The sequence below is a fragment of the Zonotrichia leucophrys genome, chromosome 9 (genome assembly GCF_028769735.1).
Source record: "Zonotrichia leucophrys gambelii isolate GWCS_2022_RI chromosome 9, RI_Zleu_2.0, whole genome shotgun sequence".
NCBI lineage: Eukaryota > Metazoa > Chordata > Aves > Passeriformes > Passerellidae > Zonotrichia > Zonotrichia leucophrys.
The window spans coordinates 1431195-1449730 of record NC_088179.1 but is presented as its reverse complement, the minus strand read 5'-3'; the positions used below and the strand labels follow the sequence as shown (position 1 = coordinate 1449730).

The window sequence follows — 18536 nt, the reverse complement described above, 5'->3', positions numbered from 1 at the left end:
CTGTAAACAAACAGAGAAAGGCCTGGAATCTTCAGCAGTTATTTCCCCTGAGTATGGTAACAATGTACTGAACAAAGGAAGGAGTTACCACACAGGGATTTTATTCCTGGTTTTCAATTAAACTTCCCAGTGATGCCATTAGAAGACATGATGCCAGACCAAGGAAGTTCTGAATTTCTCTCTCATCTACTGGATCATTATTCATGTTAATGAGCTGACACAGCCTTTGGTGGGAAACTGACAGTGGTTGATGCTTTGTCTCTTGATTTTCCTTATGTTCAACTACAACAAAGCACCTTCAAAATTTCCTAAAAATCCAGAGGACAGAATATACAGGTGATGGTAAGGAGTTCTGCTCCCACCATGCAGGCTAAGTGCCTTTTCAGCTTTTGAAATTGTTCTCTAAAACACCAAAGGAATTATTTTAAAAACTGCAGATGATGGTGGAGGGAAGAAGATGACACTGGCACTCTAGAAGCAATCATGACTCCTTTTAGCTTTACTTACTCAGTCTGACAGGGCCCAGTTCATGCCTTAATGTGTTACAAGTCAGCTGTTCCTGCATGCAAGCAGCATGGCCAAATCATTTCTGCTGAGGCTGCTCACAGGCTGCCCTCTGAAATGATCATTGGGCATCAAACTTCCAGATCAGACTGCTACGTGTTCATCACCAGCCATTCAAAACAGAGTTTTGTCAAACTGCATGAACACTTTGTCATTTAAAAGGCACAACTTATGGAACCTGAGAACCTCAGGGTGAAATTCCACTCCACCTTGCTGAAAGCATAAATACAAAGTAAAGTTAGCTCACTGCCATCTGCCTGAGTGCTCACACAAGGTAAACATATTCTCCCAGCAGTGGAGTCGTTTAAGGCAGAAATTCTAATGATGGAACAATGACAGAAAATCAAAACACTTGGAAATTACATGAATTAGACAATTCAGATGCAGTACAAGTTCCCAAAGTTAAAGACTGCTCAAAGTTAAAGTAGTGTTATTTTAAAAGCTGAAACCACAGGAATAAAAAATAAAATTTCAGGCTATCATTTTCTTAGTTACCACAAGGCATTTTTGCACCAGATGCTTTCTCCACTCCCAGCTGTGTTTTGTTCATTCTGTATTGTTTACCTTCTGTATCTGCATTACAGCCAACAAGAAATTTGTTGCACATCTGCAGATTTGAAGGTGATTCTAGCAGATTCTGGAAACATTTTTGTAGCTTTTATAAACCTTGACTATCATATAAAATAAGAATTTCAGTATAACATAAGATGCTTATTAGAGAATTCCACTTGTTAAAAAATTCTGTTTGTCTGTGGAACAAAGTTTATTTCTTGTCAAAAGCTTAAGCTGCTAAACAAAAGAAGGAAGCTAAACATTAATGAAAACAAAACACATTTCTAACTGTGAGGCATATGAACTTGCAGTCAGATACAGCTATCAGTTCCACATGTTTGAGTCAGCTGAAATAGGAACCATTGCTCTTGAGTGTCAGCATATACTGCCCTCCAGTTAAATTTTACCAGGCTTCTCAGCATGCAGAAACCTTCATGGCACAGGATTTCACGTCACAGCATCTTCTGTAGAAAGCTATTTACATCTGAAAACCATTGCTATTTACATTGAAAGCCATACCTCCTCTCGGTACTGCTCCAAACTAAGGCATAGGATTGCAACTTGGAACCAGAAAAAAGAAGCAGTTCACTTCCTTACTGGAGTTCATAAGCCACTGACACTACAGGTGATGCAGGGTGGGAGCTCAGACATACTCCTTGTTGCTTATGATGGTCTCAGAGTTCCTGGGGTACATGTGGGGCTGAGAAGGTCCCTGGGCTGCTGAGTATGCATACTTCTTGGGACTGTAAAGCAAGGAAAAAACATAGAAAATAAGAGATATTATTTTGACACATGCCCATGGTTTCAGATACTTAGAAGTTACTCAGCTTTGTATCCAACCCACCCACAGCACATTCTCCACAACAGGGCAGAAATCAGAGGCCTCCTGTTCTCATGGTTGTGGTAGCTAAGGGGGAATGGATGGGGTCCCTGATGGGCTGCACAGCATCTCTGAGCCACACTCTGCATTCCTGACTCCCATGTGCTCTCCTCCAGGCACTTCAGCCAAGGCCCTCAAGCAGAAGCCCTCAGCACCTTTGTACAAGCTGCAGGTTTTCATACAGGAATCAAGATGACAAAAAAAGAAAACAGCAGTATCTTCACCCTACCCCTTCAGCTGTCATTCATCATGTTGAACTTCTATTTCATAGCTCAGTTTTACCTGATTTTCAGGACACTTCAGGGCATTTGGTACTTTGTAACAAAGTAAGGTGAGCAAGATCTAAAGTCCAATGGGGCTGATGAAATATTACCATAAAATTGAAATGGTTTCAGATTAGGCAATGGAGTACCAGAGGAACACTCACTTACAACATTTTGATATAATTTTCCTAAGATTAAATAGACCAACAGTGAATATGCTTCTTCCTTGCATATTATAACCCTCTCAAGCTCAGCTAGTACAACCTCCAAGCTATTTGAGCTCTGGCAGACATGGACCTCTGCTATTTCTGCCTCTTTCATCCCTCTCCTTCAAAAAGAGGCCTTCTGTATGTGTCAAAATTTAAGACTGAAACAAGAAAGGAGGGAAGGTTAAATATTGAGGCCAGAAATCTCACCTTTCCTGATTTGATGTGCAACAAGACACTTCTATAAAGAACAAGAAAAAAAACATGTTTCTAGTGATCAATTCCACGTGCTTTGGGAAATGCCCTCACATTTTCTGCAAACTGAACAGTGTTTGAATATTTTACTCACAGTGAGTACTGCAGAGAAACTGGATCATAATTCATTATGGGGGTTTATATACTTTTCTTTGGGTGACAGTTTTCTCTTTCACTGCCCATTTTCACCATCAGCAGTGCCCAGAATGACCAAGTACAAGTTAAAGGTGAGTGCTGATGGTGATGCACCAAGCACCCTGTCTGGGGGGCACAAGTGTTTGGCACAGCACCCTCTGCCATCAGCAGTCTGTGACATGCCACAGCATTGTCTGTAATTTATAGATATTTATACCAGGGGGTGACAGAGAGACAGAACAGTGCACAGGCAGAAAGTGGTGTGTGATTGACAGATGCTACTTCAACTGGCAAATCCAAGATTACCTGTAATTCTGTTTTTCCTTCCCTCTGCAGGAACAGGTCAGTAGGATCCCACCAAGTATATAAAGGACAGATCCAGTCCAGCCTAAGTACAGACCTTCTCCTAGTTCATACCTGAAACATGAAAGAATTTATGAAATCAGCTTATAATAGGATCACAAAACCATGCAAGCAAATTCTAATTTGTGTAGAAATCAGCTAAGTGAAAGCCACTTCAGCAGTTAACAGAGAACAGATCTGGCTTTGTGTATGCTCAGTAAAACTCTTATTTGTATGGAGCTGATCTGCAAAATTACTAACAGTACAGAGAGTACTAAGCAACATAAAGATAAGTAGCAATGAATAATTTAACAATATTTAACAAATTATTGATAATAAATAATAATGACAATCTTCTGTGCAATCCACAACACTTATTTTGCCCTTTTCTTGGCTGTGTCACTGAAAGGATTTTGTGCAACTGAATCATTCAGATCTTACTGTCTGTATGCTGAGAGAAGGCTGACCACAGACATCAGTTTTCTATGGACACAACACTAGGTCACTTAAAACTATGAAGTTTAGTTTTCAAACTATTTTCAATGAATAGGGTTGAATAGGGCTTGTTTTCAAACTTAGATACCCTAAAGGATATTGAGCACCCTCTGTGGTTGTATGGCTGAAAGGCATTTATGAATGTCCCAGGCTGAAAAAGAGTAGCTCCCTATTTTACTGTCCAAAATATACCTTTCAGGAAACCAGTCCAAGAAATTAATTGATAATGAATTTGTCCCAAAGACTAGACACAACTGAGTCTGGAACAGTCTGGCAGGAGTTTCATAAAAAGAAGAAAACAAATTTTCATGATCAGACAAAAACTATCCACAATCCATCTGTATATCTCTGATCTGAGATACCCAATATAAGGGCAAAAAAAATGTCCTGGACTGCATTGAAGGTACCATGGAACCAGAGATTTGTGTTTTCTTTCCACTTTGAAACACAATTACTGAAAAGTGTCAAAGGTTCTGACTCTGGAGTTCATTGCTAACAGGAAGGATTCAGAGCTTACACAGGTTCACAGCTCTCTGTGTCTCACTGCACGTGGGAGCCACAAGGTCTCCACTGCTTCAGGTACTTCCAAACATGCAACAAGCAGAGAGTGATTATCAAACAAACCCAGGAGCACAAATTGCACATTGCCCCAGCGCCTGCAATCATTTCTGCTCACCAGTCACCTACAGACAAGAATGCTGTAGATGTCAGACCAAAGCAAAGTATATAGGAGATACTGCAGGAGAATTTAGTTTGCCTTCAGAGCTGTAGGAGAAACTCCTCTAAGAATTAGCAGACGTCAACATCAGTAATTTGCTGAAGTCAGACCAAAAAAATGCAATCTGAAAAACCAGATTTGCCAGCCTGTTAAGAGTGAAGATCAATACTGGCATGCAAGTGAATTTAAAATTGTCCCACAGGCTGCATGTTCAGCTTTACCAATGATCAAACTTAATTCATCAGCGAATCAATAACTTAAACATGAAGTTGAGATATGAAAAAAAAAATTCTTTAGCTACTGAATGCAAAGCTGGTAACTGATTAACAGGCAGTGATGATGAGCCCCAAAGCTGCAGCAGGTAACTATCAAACACACCAACTATCCGACTAACCGAAATTCCTTATCGACTGTTGTTTCAGCTCTCTAATCCATTTATTACCCTTCATATAGTTCTCTCAAGGGGACATAAAGCAACAAATGTAACTGCACAAATACAATTTATTTCTAAGCACTTCATTGAAAACCCAGGGAAAACTGACAAACAACAAAAGCAACTGCTTAAAGTACTTTGATTTATCACAAAGCACTTCACCTCTGACTTCCCTGAACTGTTTCCTGGGTGGGAACTTTACAAAACACTTCAAATATTAGCCTAGCAACTAACAATTCATAGTTTACTGATCTATGATTTATATACTTGGTAGAAGTATATTATAGCTGGCTCATATTCCACAGACAATGTTTCCCTCTCCTTTTCCCCCTTTCTGAAGGAGAGGCACAGTCACCTCTACCCTGGTTCCTCATTCCTAAACAGGGCACCTAGATAAGGTGCCATAAGCTGCCATTTGGTTTTGACAACTGTTACTTTTATATCAGACAAAGAGCAAGGGCTTTTATACCTCAAAACTTGTCTGTATGCAACTGCACTAGGTGATAATCCCACAAATTTTGCCTTGTTTTAACTCATAAGGCAAACAAATGTTGAGCTGTTAATATACAGACATATATGACAGGCAGCAGATTTCTCTGCACATCTCTAGTACAAAGCTCGAGCTGCTTTGCAGGTGATTTTCCCTTGCAGGTACATCTGAGGTACTTTATTCTAGTCAGAACTTGAGTTTTGTACATATTTTGGTCTAAATGCCAAAGCAGATTAAGAATTTTTACCTTTTCTTCTTCATAACATTGAGATACACACCTAATTGAGTCTGTGAAGAAAATGCAAACACAGTACAAAACCCCCTCAGATGTGGGGTTGGCATTCCTCTCACATTCACTAACTCTTGCAGAAAGACCTCTCCTCCCTCCTCACCAATATCTCTGAGGTGAAAAGATTCCCTGAATACAATTTCTCCCTCCTGTAGGACTGGATAGTGGGATCCATCCAGGTTCTGAAACTCTGGAGCAGCTGAGGTCAGTGCAGCTGTCCAACACACGATGGGGTTTGGTATGACAGACACATTCACTTACTTGGTTCCAGCGTACAGTTGGTCAAAAAACTGAGCAGTAACCATTGCAGCATACCAAGAAATAGCCACCATGGAGCAGAGACCTACCAGAAAAAGTTTAAAAAGCACACAGGTGAATGATTCCATTAAGGGCTGTAACAGATTTAAAACAAGAATGTTTATTTCATTTAGTCTGGCTGTGAAAGCCATACAAAGTGTCAATAGTGCTCTCATTTCAGTTTCAATATTACCTCCTAAAACGAAAAGAAATCCTCCTGTGACAGTAAACTTCATTTTTCCATCTTCATCACTCAACCCAATGTTTGTGCACTTCATACCAAGCAGTGTGAGTACAGCAGCTAAGAATCCCAAAAGGATGGAAGTAATCATCAGGGCACGGCATGCCTGAATGTGAGCTGAGACAGAAAAAGAGAAAACAAATCAGGATCTACACAGAAATTACATATAATCAATCTTGTGCTGAAAGAAATAAAAGTGATTAGAGGAAGTGACAAAATGAATAGGTACAGTAATGAGTGAATCTTGTCCAACTTTGTCACATGGCTCAGAGAGGCCTCCAAACCAAGTGTGCTTAGGAAGCCTCCAAACCCAAGTGTGTTTAGCCTTCAAGTCAAACAGATTTGAGAGTTGAACTATGCCTACACTTTATAAGCTCGGTAAATCTTCTTGTCTCTTCTTGTGTCTTTAGTAAACCCTGAAGAACTGCAGCAAGCCACTCATCCCTCATTCCTGTGGAAATGCCCAGTGGTACACATGGCCACTTGCAGGAGCAGGAAGAAGTCTCCTACTCACAAGTGTTTCTGAATTCCTGACACGTGCACAGCTGAGTGCACAGGACACATCTGAAATCCAGGTGATAGTCAAGGTGTGCAAGGCCCTGGTACTGCTGAGGAACTGGAGAAAGGTGCCAGCTTTGCTGCTGCCAGGGAGAGATGGGAAAGAATGGAGCTCAAGTTAGCAGTGCACTTCAAACTCAGTGTAAGGAGCAGGGCTGAGTGTGTCAGAGAGCTGCAGAGCTCCTCCCTGGGACACTCTCCTGTGCAGAGGTTACAGCTGCTGTGGGCACCTTAGGGAGTCTGCTGTGCTGGAATTGTGTGTCCTTTAAGCTCCTGGTCTTCACATCTAGGTATCAATCGCACAACAACCAGGACTAGATTATTAATCAGCCTAAGAAAGAAGGTGACATGGGGACTTTGGGGTCCTTTAACATGGCAGCCTGTGTTTGGCAGGCTCCGGGTCCAGTGGCATTTCGGCACCTTTGTTGTGAGGTAAACATGTCAAACGTCACAACCTGGCAGGGTCACAACTGCTCACTTTGTTCACTTGATTGACTTCTCTTCCAACCTCAGTGATTTTATGACTCTACAGTTTCAATCCTACGTCAGAAGGGTCAGACCTGATTCCAACTGGACACTCACATCACTGATGCCAGCATTCAAGCTCTTGTTCCCCGACCCCCTCCACATCCTCCACAATAACCTGCTGGGCTAGTTCTGTCTGTCTCCAGACAACAAAAATCAGACACAGAGACAGAAGGCAAAGTGATTCTCACACTCCAACTCAGCCTAATGTGGCTTAATAGTACTGGTCCTTCCAGCTTTAGAGTTACCAAAGGTAGCAATGAGCACCCATGAGATAAATATAAAGAATTAAAGGCTAAAATCATTTGAGGAGTTAATGCTTTGTTAAGCACTAATTTTATAATTTCCATGGAAAAAAATGAAGACAGTAATAAAAGTGGAAAGACTCCTCAAAATATCACTAACAGTTCAAGGCTTTTGCCTGCAGAAGATACTGTTAAGGTAAGTACTCAACAAATGCTGCTTTCAGGTGTGGGATCTTTCACTGTGCCAATCATCCAGCAGAGTTCCACAACTCACATTTCAGCTCCTGGGGACTCCTGCAGTGTTAGGTGGGATTCCCCATATCTTTCCAGGACACACAAGCATAGCCTTGTTTGCAATCAAATGGGAAAGGATTTCGTACAATTGTACCACAATACCATAACCTCAGCAGCCTTAACTGAGGACTTTAGTTCACAATTCAGAAAACTCAAATTTTTATTTTAAGCTTAGCTTATTTAACAAGATGCAAAGTCAGTGCATTTTATTAGTCCACACCAATTGTAAGAAATTATTTCCGAATCCTGTCATTGGAAAAAACACCTATGGAACTTTAAAAAGAAGGGGAAGGAAAAAAAAGGGAGTTTACAATGCTTTGGCAACTAGTTATATCAAATGTTTGACTTAGTTGTGACTAGACAGACAGTGCTAGCCATATGGACTAGCCAGTCATGGTTTCAATCTTGTTCAATATTGCATTTAAAAAGCTCCTCACTTCAAATATTTAGACAAATGGTACAGTGAACTCAAAAGCATTAAATTGGTTTAAAATAGCCAAGCCTGTCTTTTCCCATACATAAAGCAAAATCCAGAACTATTCCATATACCTCAGTTGCAATAAGGAAACTTTCAAGGAAAATCTTCATTGACCATCTGATAAGAGGTAACAAAGACACACTTTTGTTTTTCCTTTTTGCCCTCCCTCCAGTCCCTGACGTCCTGGCAGCAGTTTCAGTTGAGTTTCTAAACAGGAATTTGAAACACACCTAAACTGACCATGGTAATTTTTAATCTGCCTTGGTTCATGTCTGCAAGCACTATGGCTGTTTCTCAGAGGTCCCACTGGCTGCTGAGCCCTTGTGCCAAACCCATTCTCTTCCTCTTTCCTGCTTTGCCCAGCTGGCCTTCCAACTGTTCCTGCCATCCAGTGTCTTCTGACTTCTCTTTTTCAGCTTTCCTTTCTAAAAATGTTTTATCTTCACAGTTTTGCAAGGTTTCCTTTCTGCTTCCCCCTGCCTTTACCCCTCAACTATACTGCAGGACTGATCTCTTCAACAGAGCAAAGCTAATCCTCACAAATTCACTTCAGAGCCTGTCCCAGTCATTCACTTTCTGCCCCCACTTTCCTCCTTCCTGCTGACCCCACGTTGTTATCTGTAGCTCTGTAGCTCTCAGGAGCCCTGTTGCTGCTTGCCTTCTGTTCTGTTTGCTTTAACACTTGTGGTGCTCTTCTCTGACCCCCACCAGGTTCTTTCAAACCCACTTTTTTCTCCAGATGCTGATCTCCTGCAGGTCCATGGCCCAGATCTGCACATACTCACCCCATGTAAACACATCAATGACAAGATGCTGCCTGGAGTCACTGGCACCAAGCTACAAACCAGCCCTTGGAGTGGTTTTTACAAGAATAAATCAAATCACAGAATCATTAAAGCTGGCAAAGATCTCTCAGACCATCAAGTCCAGCTACTAACCCAGCAGTGCTGGTGCACACTGACATAGGTGATCTGCAGAGAATAAAGTCTGATGGGATGATCCTGCTGTTACTGAGGCTAAAAAGCTTAAATAGGGTTATGCTCCTCTTCATACACACACACTCTCTCTCTAAAAGCAATTGTTAGAGAAGACTGAAAGATGAAAAGAACAGATTATTCCCTAAATACTGAACAGTTTCAGAGGAATTGCTATGCAAGTGTTAGAGCTGGTCAACAACAAGCCTTCACTTCAGATTGAGGGAGAAAGTGAATTTAACACCTCATTCCCACTAATCCCATATTACACATTCTTCAGATTAGGAGTATCCTCCTACCTATTTAGTTTAGCCACTTCCTAGGGCAGATTCAGCTAGAAGGAAGGCATTTTTATTCCAAATAGGTATCTACATACTGAATTATTCAGGATTGATAAAAAAATAGCTTTATTGTCTATAAACATGCTTTACTATCCACAGACTATCACCTAGTTGGGCATTTGAGGACAACCACAATTATGATGAAGACTGATGCAGAGGACAGGGGCCAGCAGATCTTGAATTTCTTGATATTTAAAACCAAATAGACTTTAGTTACTGTCATTTAACTAACTGACAGTAGGTAGCATTAGTTGACAAGCCTAAAGATATATTAATTTATAGCATATATTCCTTCTATAACTTATAATATGTATATCCTATTATCATGTATTTCTTGGATTATCGACAATTTTCAGTCTCAACTCACAAAAAACCACTACCACTTCTCAGCTAAAACCAGTATTTCCTATTACACTAAAAACTCCAGCCACGGTACATTAGCTATGAAGTATTGCAAAATAAGGTCTGTACAATAATTCCAAATAAATAAATACTTTAAAATGTCTCCTACTAAGACATCCCATGAGATGCTAGAGATTACAACCCACTTTAAATGCTTGTTAAATGCTTGATCAACCGACTTCATTTGCTTTAGTTTACAGCCACACATTGACACATTCTGCTGCTTGAGAGATTTTTATTACTTCAGCCCACAAAGTCCTTCTTGGCCAGTTATTTTTCCAGTATTAGCAGATTCCTAAAACAAAAGCCTTACTACTTTTGGCCAAGAAGTTTTTAAGCAATACAAACAAGGCTGCACAGAGTCACCTACCAGGCAGTGCAAGCATAGAGTCAAAATCCCTGCAGTTGGAAACTCCAGTGCTGTCTGTGGCACAGCTCTTCCACAGGTTTTCAAACAACGTAGATGTTGTGATCACAGAACCATGGAGGCTGGAGACCTTCCAGTAATTATTTGGCAAAGTAGCTCCAATAAATGCCAACCCGCCCAAGGATAAAATAAAACCAACAATTTCCAATGTAGCAGTCATGTTTTGAGTAGTAACAGTTAAATGTCCTTATAATTAGATTACAATCAAGTGAAGCTTTCAGAAGCCTCCTTGCTGTTTTATCTCTGGGTTTCGCTCCAAAATGAGTCTACCTTTGCTCTTTGCTCTTTCCCCATAGATAAGGCTTGCTGGGCATGACAATAAGAAGTGGGAGTAGTTCATGATAAAAATATAAGCATGTAAAAAAAGTGACCACATTAATTCTTTTTCTAATAGGAAGTGAAAAATGAGCCTTTTCTTTTTCTCAGTCTAGAAACTCCAGTCAGTATTTCTACAAAATACCTTGTAAGAGTGATAATATAGGCAAATATTTTATTGCTGTCTCTTTTCTGAAGTCAACTAGATTTTACACTAGATTAAGATTGCTTGTAATTTTATTTTTGCTGTCAAATCAAAAAGCTTTTGTGTAATATTCTCTTGAGATTTCAAACATAAAACAGCTTGAGGACAGAATCTTTATACTTCTGCTAGAAAATGTAGCAGTTTTTGGAGTTATGGTCATAAGTAATCCACAACAACTGTACTGCCAGCTTCCTTCAGGAAGGTAAGGTTTATGGATGAGTGGTTTCCATTAATATTTTACTGTCTATTGATCTACAGCTAAACACATTCAGTCTTAAAAACCATCCTGCTTACACTGTACAATTGTGCAATGTATTAAAATTGCAATAATGTATGTGCCATGGAATTGAAATGTAAGGAAATGAAAGAGCTAGTGTGACAGACCTGTCTCAAAAGGAATCAAATTATGAAGAAATACAGCTATAAGAAAAATAATACATCTCAGCAAATTGCATCTGTTTGTTAGAATACCTTAGGATTTAAAAAAAAAGCTATTCTAGGCAAAGCATATGTTAAATTCAGTTTAGTTGCTTCTGCTCTTGGCTAGATAGAATTATAGCCTCAATTCACATCACCCACTCATGTTAATACTTTAAAGTACTTGTGGATCCAAACGTGGTTAACCATCTTTTGCAGTGATAACCTGCCCTTATCTCCAGGAAATGGAGTCAGAGTTTCTTCATAAAATAATTCTGCTATGATGCAACATGGTAACAGTTCCACAGCATTTATGTAAACACTTCCAGAAGGGTTAGCCTTTGAGAGAGCCCCAACTTGTCCCTAACAGGTTTTTGTTGTTTTCCATCAAAATTCACTGTCACTTTGAGCTGATGCTGTGGGTTGGGAGGTTCAGCTGCCAAAGGTATTACAGTGCCACTGTGACATTTTGGCTCCCATGGCATTCAAGAGGATCATTGCCACTGATTTAAACAAGACCAGATTTGGCAGTGGGATCCTGTGCAATCTTTTAAGGAAACCAGCTAGTGTGTGGTAAGAATTGATCTCAGGTGACTGTTACAGAATCCCCTCCGTCTGCTTAGTCACTGCAACTTGAAAAATGATGGCATAGTGAAATGAACACACTGTACCAGTACCTGGAGTATCTGCATTTCATTAAAAGCCCTTCAAAGAGTTTCCTGCTAATTTCCCCATATCTTGGTGCTATGCTGGTGAGCTCAGCAATCACTTCTGCTGACAGCAGAAGGTGAGAGAGCTGGGACCTTGAATCAAGTGTCCACAGCTGTTATATTGCTGGCAAGGATAGAAATAAAAAATGAAGAGTATAATTTTTTAAAAAATCTCTTCCTAGTTAAGAAATGTATTCCAACAGGCAGTCATAAAGCACCACACATATAAACAGAAAAGATTAAACTGCAGACCTGAAGTGCATGAGTGTTCCTATACAGAACCAGACATTTTGATAATTCCCTTCAGGAAATCACTCTCCAATGTGTTAAAGACCACAAGGATATTCTTCAGTAAATTTTGTAAACTGTGGCTTGTCAGGCAATGGGCATAACAGCCAGTGCTGCTCTGCAGGAGGCTCTGCATCAGCAGGGCTTAAGAGCTGGTGTTGACAGCTTCACATCAGCACCTCCCACAGCTTGGGAACCAAGTGCTGTCATTGTTGGCCCCATCTCATCACTCTGATTTCCAGAAACTTAAGGCATCCTGGTACCTACACAGAGGAGGGCCTGGAGAGGAGCTGAACAGGTACCAGGATGATGTGAAAAGCTGACATTGCCTCTGATGCAATGAGCCATGTATTTAAAATCCTTGGAAGCATGTGATTAGGCTCCTTTTGAGCCTACAAACTCTTTTGGCCTCATTATGGATGCTGATACTTAAACTGGCCTCCTCATGATGAAGGTAGGTGAGGCCACCCAAGTGAGGGCCCTGCAGAAGAACCACGAACATGCTGCATCTTGAGAGTTAAATTCTCACCCTTTAGAGATCTGCCTTGCAGTTAGGCAGCTCTGACTCCAAGGAAGTCCACATCTGTGTCAAGGAAAACAAAGTTCATAGTCTGTGACACGTGGTATTTTTAAGGTTTAAGCACTGCACGTTCAGAATAAAACTGCTGGAAGAGACCAGACAAATAGCAGTGACAGCAATCAGGAACCTATAAAGCACGGAAGACTTGAAGAAATGATATTAACAGCACTCATAAAGTGACTGCACAAAACTGAAAGTTGTAAAACAATAAATGCAAGGTTCTGTTCAAGACAGAAAGCTTAACAAAATACTACTTCCAAAAGCTACAGTGTTACTGTTTCTACACTCAGTCTGCTGAGGAAAGAACTTCAATGTCAGTCCTTCCTAGTCCTTTACCATAAAGACAGTGTTTACAGAAAGATACTGTTAAAATCCAGAATGATTCAAGCTAATACTCTCCAGCCCCTACTGAGACATTTCTTCTCTTTCTAGCTGCAGATAAATTACCCTGCTGGCATGGCTGACCCTAGAAAACACAGAAGCATCCATTGCACGGATGTATTTTAGTCTAAGCTCACCACTTCTGAGAAATTCCAGAAAAAAAATCCAGATACACAGGTTTAGCACAAAGTATCAAATCAGTTCTGGGATATCTAATAATTGCTGTCTCACACCAAACCACAAATACCAGTGCTCATGGAACTATGATCTGCTTGTATTGAAAAACCAGGCTGAGTGAAAAGATGCTATTTCTTCCAAAACTATATTTTAAAAAATTCTCAGATTTACTGCACATCACCCATACCTCTTTGTCAACACACCAGAGAGGGCAGCAAAGCCACAGCAGTGAGTGAGCTGAACTGCAGGGTGAAACACTGGTTCCATGGTGGCCCTTTAAACTGGATTTGGCCATACAAGACATGCAGCCCATACTGGGCTGTTCTGACACCTCCAGGGCATGGCTGCTCCCTGATATCCCATCACAAAGATGCAGGGACACAGGTGACAATGTGCTACCACCTAGAGCACACACATGTGCACCCCTGCAATCCTTAGGCTGCATTTTGGCTGCAATGGTTTTTTTGGTATGTCATCATAGCAGAGACAGGTTTTGGTATACAGGGATTTTATCTTGCCCTAACCCTTCTCATTCTTTTGTATACACAGGGCAAAGCACACCACACTGAGAAACAAAATTGAAAGCTGGAGGTTTTTTAGTTCAGTGAGAGACACTGATGGAGAAAAGGCAAATGGAAATAAAGCCCAGAGAACTATAAAGCACAGAGAACATTAAAGCACAGAGAACTGCAGTGCCCTCTGGGACAACTGCACTCTGAGCCCCCCAGCCTGCCAACACCCTGTCCAGAAAGAAGGGACAAAACCCCCAAAAAATCTTGGATTTTTTGAACAAATGCCATGACAGCTGAGTTCACTTACGGTCTGAACTCAGCATGTAGAGAAATTTCTTGCACTGAACTGATCCAACAGCAGTTGCTGCACAGTCCATCCAAAGACCTTCAGAAACCCAGTCTGCAGAAACCAGCTCTGTTGTGGAGTCCAAAACTTTCCAGCTGCTGGACATGGTGGTAACAAGTAATGTAGTGAATCCTGCTAAAGCCAGCAGCAATGCACAGATCTGTAGACAGGATGATGCCATTGTGACAGAAGTTTTCTTCAAAGATGTTCCCCACAATTATTAGAAACCTGTTAAAACAGTTCATACACACACATGGCATTACCTTTACACAAGCCTGACCTTTGCAAAAACATTAAAAAATGCCTACCTATAACAAAATGTATCACACAAGGGAACTGAAGAGGTGGAATCTGTTCCACCCTAAATGGAAATCCCATCAAGTAACTGGAATAATTGAATATTCTATACCTTATTTTTTCTTAGGAAAACTTTTATTGTTGTTCACATTCACCACAAAATAATGCAAACAGAGCAAAAGCACAGGACACAACCAAAGGATTTCTTATTTTAATTTGCAATGTTTCATCCATTTCCTTCTTGTTTGCTAACTCAAAATTCATTTAAAAATGAAAACTATCAAATGCTTTAGTAAATTGTTCATCTCCCAATTACAATATCTACCAATACAAATTAAAAGCAAGATAAATTGTGATACTCACGTTTATGGAATGTTTCTAATCTGTTTTCTCTACCTTCCTGCAAGATATTAGTGTCAGCACTTTGTGAGGACCTGTTTGATCACCCAAACAAAGTTTTGTACTCTTCAGGACCTTTGTCCCATTCTAAAAATCAAGGACCCAGGGTCAAAGCTCTGGCCAAATGTTACACAAAGATCTGGCATGTTGAAAGGGAAAAATACCAGGAAATAATGTAAATTAGTACCAAATATACTCAACTTAAGCTGGCATATAATTTGCTTTGTCAGGGCCACTGAGCTGCCCAAGCACCATCAGAGTGCAAAGCACTGCAGAAACATTGCTACAACGTCCACTTCTGGTTTACCTGAAACTTTTTATGCATTTGTTTTAGGATGCATCCTGAAGATGAAATATGCAGCTGGGCCCCTGTGCAGGGGATGACACTAAGAACCCAAAGTGTTTGTGCCTGCAGCCATGGCCTGAGGCAGGACAGAGCTCCTGGGCTCGTGGCTGAAGAAGACTGGCAGCCTGGGACAGCTCTGCAGCCACTCTGCTGCTCTTCCTCCTCTCGTTGTCCTCCTCCCTCATCACCCATCCTGACCCTTTGCTACCACACAAACCCCCCACAGGACTGTCCAGATCATCCTTTATTCCAACAGCACATCCTTCAGCCCATGCCATGGGCACCCTGCCCCACAGGACCTGACTGTACCAGCTGTCACACAGTGCCCTGGTTATAAGTCTGAGGTGATGGCACAGCTGATAGCAAATATGCACTGCAACTGTCCAAAGGAGAATGACAATGAACCAAAAAGGAATAAACACACAAAGTCCAGAGCATCTTCCCTCACAAAGTACACATATAGGCTATAAGCAGGTAAGAGCTGTAATGTGATAAAAACAAACCCTGGGGGAGCAAAAAGGATCACTGTAACAACATCAAAAACAGCACAGCCAAAATGTATGAGGTTTGAACACAGCACAGGAAGGGTTAGCAAAGAAAAATATTGAAGTCACCTAAATAAACAAATTACTCCTGATAAGGCCTTTGGAAGCAAAAATGAGTGGCAAAAGTGTCTAAAATGGAAAGTTAAAAACCTCTTTTACTTCTTTTTTATTTTGTTACATAGAAAAACAGAGAAAGAGCATTGACTACAACACTGGCTTCCATATAAATATATACATTTCTAACATCAGCAATATACATCTTTGAACCTACTAATCACTTCTTAGTTCATGCAAATTCTGAGCTGACCCATGGCCACCAGCACAATCAGAAAGAGATAAAATGCAAATTTAAATGTGGTACTAAACCATTTAGAGCAGTTTCCTACCACAGCTCACAGAGGATTTTTCTCATCAGAGACTGACCTTGGGGTGAGAAGGCAAAATCTTTTCTAGTTAGGGGAAATAAAAAGAGAGAAAAAAAAGAGGAACAATATTAAGTCATTTCCTAGCACTTCCAAAGAATTTGACTTTGTAATTTTGCTCCTGAAGTTGTCATAACATCTTAATAAACTAATCAGTCTTATAACTACTTGCAATTATAATATGCAGATCACTCTCGTCTTGCTATTAACTTTGCCTTCACATCATGAACTACAAAATACCTTGGGGCCACACGGATGCCAAGCTCCCACTAAAGCAGAGTTTCAGTGCTGGCTCAGGTCACCCAAGCCTTGTCCAGTCACAACAGAGGGGTCTCCAGTGCTGGGATTTGCACAACACTCTCCTGTGGAGCGTGTTCCTCTCACCTGTGCAGAACCTTTCCTGCTGCAATACGTGACTGCTGCTTCTTGTCCTCCACGTCTGCCCTTGAGATAAACCTCTGTGCTTTCTGCTGCTGGATTTTGGCAGCTCTGCACCCAGCCTGGTGGCCCAGGCATGTCTGGCATCGTGTAGGTGGCTTTGCTGTCCCATGAGTATGTCCATGGCAAAACAGGCAACCAGGAAGGTGCATGTAACATCTTCAGACTCACAAGCTACTTTCAAAGCAAACACCTGTTCTGCTTTCCCATTTAATTTCAGGAGGCTGGTGGTGTGTACAGCAGACTGTTCTCTGCTAACACAGCTCTCCAGCCCTGCAGAGCTCTGCTGGCATGGAGAAGGTGCTGGGAAGGGCAGCACAGTGCCAGAGAGCAGGCACCATGGCTGGCAGCAGGGGCACCACAGGGGTAACTGTACCACCTGCTCAGGCATGTGTGGGTAACTACAGAATCATAGAACCACTGAGATTGGAAGAGACTTTTCAGATCACCCAGTCCAACTGTCCACCCAGCACTGCTCCTGTACCCCTAAGCCACTAAACCACGTCACCCAGCCCCAGCTCCAGACATCTGTTGAGCCCCTCCAGGGCAGGGACTCCATCACCTCCCTCACAACCTGTCCTGACGCCTGACCACTTGAACAGGGAAAAATATGTTTAATATTTAATCAGATTCTCCTGCCTCAGCTTAAAGTCATTTCCTCCGGCCCTCTCACTGCAGACATGGCAGAGGAGGCAGGCCCCATGTCACTACAGCCTCCTGCCAGGGGGTTGTACAGAGCTGTACAGAGCAAGGAGGTCCCTCCTGAGCCCCTGGAGACTGAACAGCCTCGGCTCTCTCAGCCACTCCTCATCAGACAAAGGTTCTAAACCTCTCTAAATCTTGGTGCCCTTCTCTGGACACACTCCAGTGCTTCAATGTCCTTTTTAAAGCGAGGGGCCCAGAACCGCATGCAGAACTCGAGGTGTGGCTTCACCCATGCTGAGTACAGGGGATGATCACTCCCCTGGTCCTGCTGGCTAAACTAGTCTTGATACAGATACAGGGAAGAGACCTGAAGGAGCTGGTGGGGTGGGAATCTGGTCACCCAGCAGCCCTTTGCTGGAGCAGCCCGGTGGTGAGGTGAGGTGAGGTAAGGTAAGGTAAGGTGGGGTGAAGTGAGGTGGGGCAGGGCAGAGGAGCCCAGGGAGGGAAGGTGCTGAGGTGTGGCAAGGTGATATGGAGCCACACATGGAGCAAGGCAGTGCTGAGGCAGCAGCTCCAGCCTCCACTGCCCCTCCTGGGCTGCTGCAGGCTAGGAAGAAAAAAGCTCTGCCTATTCCATAAGGCTTCTAGAGGGCAGTTCAAGAAATCAGCCCTGCAGAGAGACCTTGATAAATCAGAGGGCTGGGCAATCACCAGCTGTGTGAGGCTTAAAATGGGAAAGTGCTGGATTCTGCACGTAGGATGGGAAAACCCCAATGTACCTACAAACTGGGGAACAAAATCCTGGAAAGCGGTGTCACAGAAAGGGACCTGGGGCTCCTGGTCAGTGCCAAGTTGAATATGAATCAGCAGTGCCCTGGCAACCAAAGAGGGTCAACTGTGTCCTAGGGGGCAGCAGGCACAGCATCACCAGTAGGGCCAGGGTGCGTATTGTTCTGCTCTGCTCTGCTCTGCTCTGCTCAGAGACAGCCGCACCTCGAGTCCTGGAGGGTTTTGGGCACCACAATATTAAGAAGATATTAAGTTATTCCAGAGTGTCTACAGGAGGGCCACAAGGATGGAGAAGAGCCTTGAGAAGCCATATGAGAAGA

The 18536-nt window shown here is 42.0% G+C and overlaps 1 protein-coding gene across 1 annotated transcript; it reads right to left on the bottom strand.

Annotated features, from left to right (window-relative positions):
- Positions 1–1308: 1308 nt before the first annotated feature.
- LOC135451412 (claudin-19-like) lies at positions 1309–15072 on the bottom strand. Its single transcript, XM_064720558.1, has 6 exons — positions 14996–15072; positions 14297–14563; positions 6113–6277; positions 5884–5965; positions 3162–3272; positions 1309–1859 (listed from the first exon to the last, which is right to left on the bottom strand). The coding sequence occupies exons 2-6, from the start codon at positions 14514–14516 to the stop codon at positions 1760–1762; spliced, it is 678 nt and encodes a 225-aa protein (XP_064576628.1). The 5' UTR covers positions 14517–14563; positions 14996–15072; the 3' UTR covers positions 1309–1759.
- Positions 15073–18536: the final 3464 nt, after the last annotated feature.

Bases quoted from the DNA above. Each gene is read 5' to 3' on its own strand.
- LOC135451412 (XM_064720558.1), bottom strand. From the start codon at position 14,516: ATGGCATCATCCTGTCTACAGATCTGTGCATTGCTGCTGGCTTTAGCA. The intron at 6,278-14,296 runs GTAAGTGAACTC...TTTCTGTCTCAG, and splicing joins CTACATGCTGAGTTCAGACC to CTCACATTCAGGCATGCCGT. The intron at 3,273-5,883 runs GTAAGTGAATGT...TTCATGTTTCAG, and splicing joins CAACTGTACGCTGGAACCAA to GTATGAACTAGGAGAAGGTC.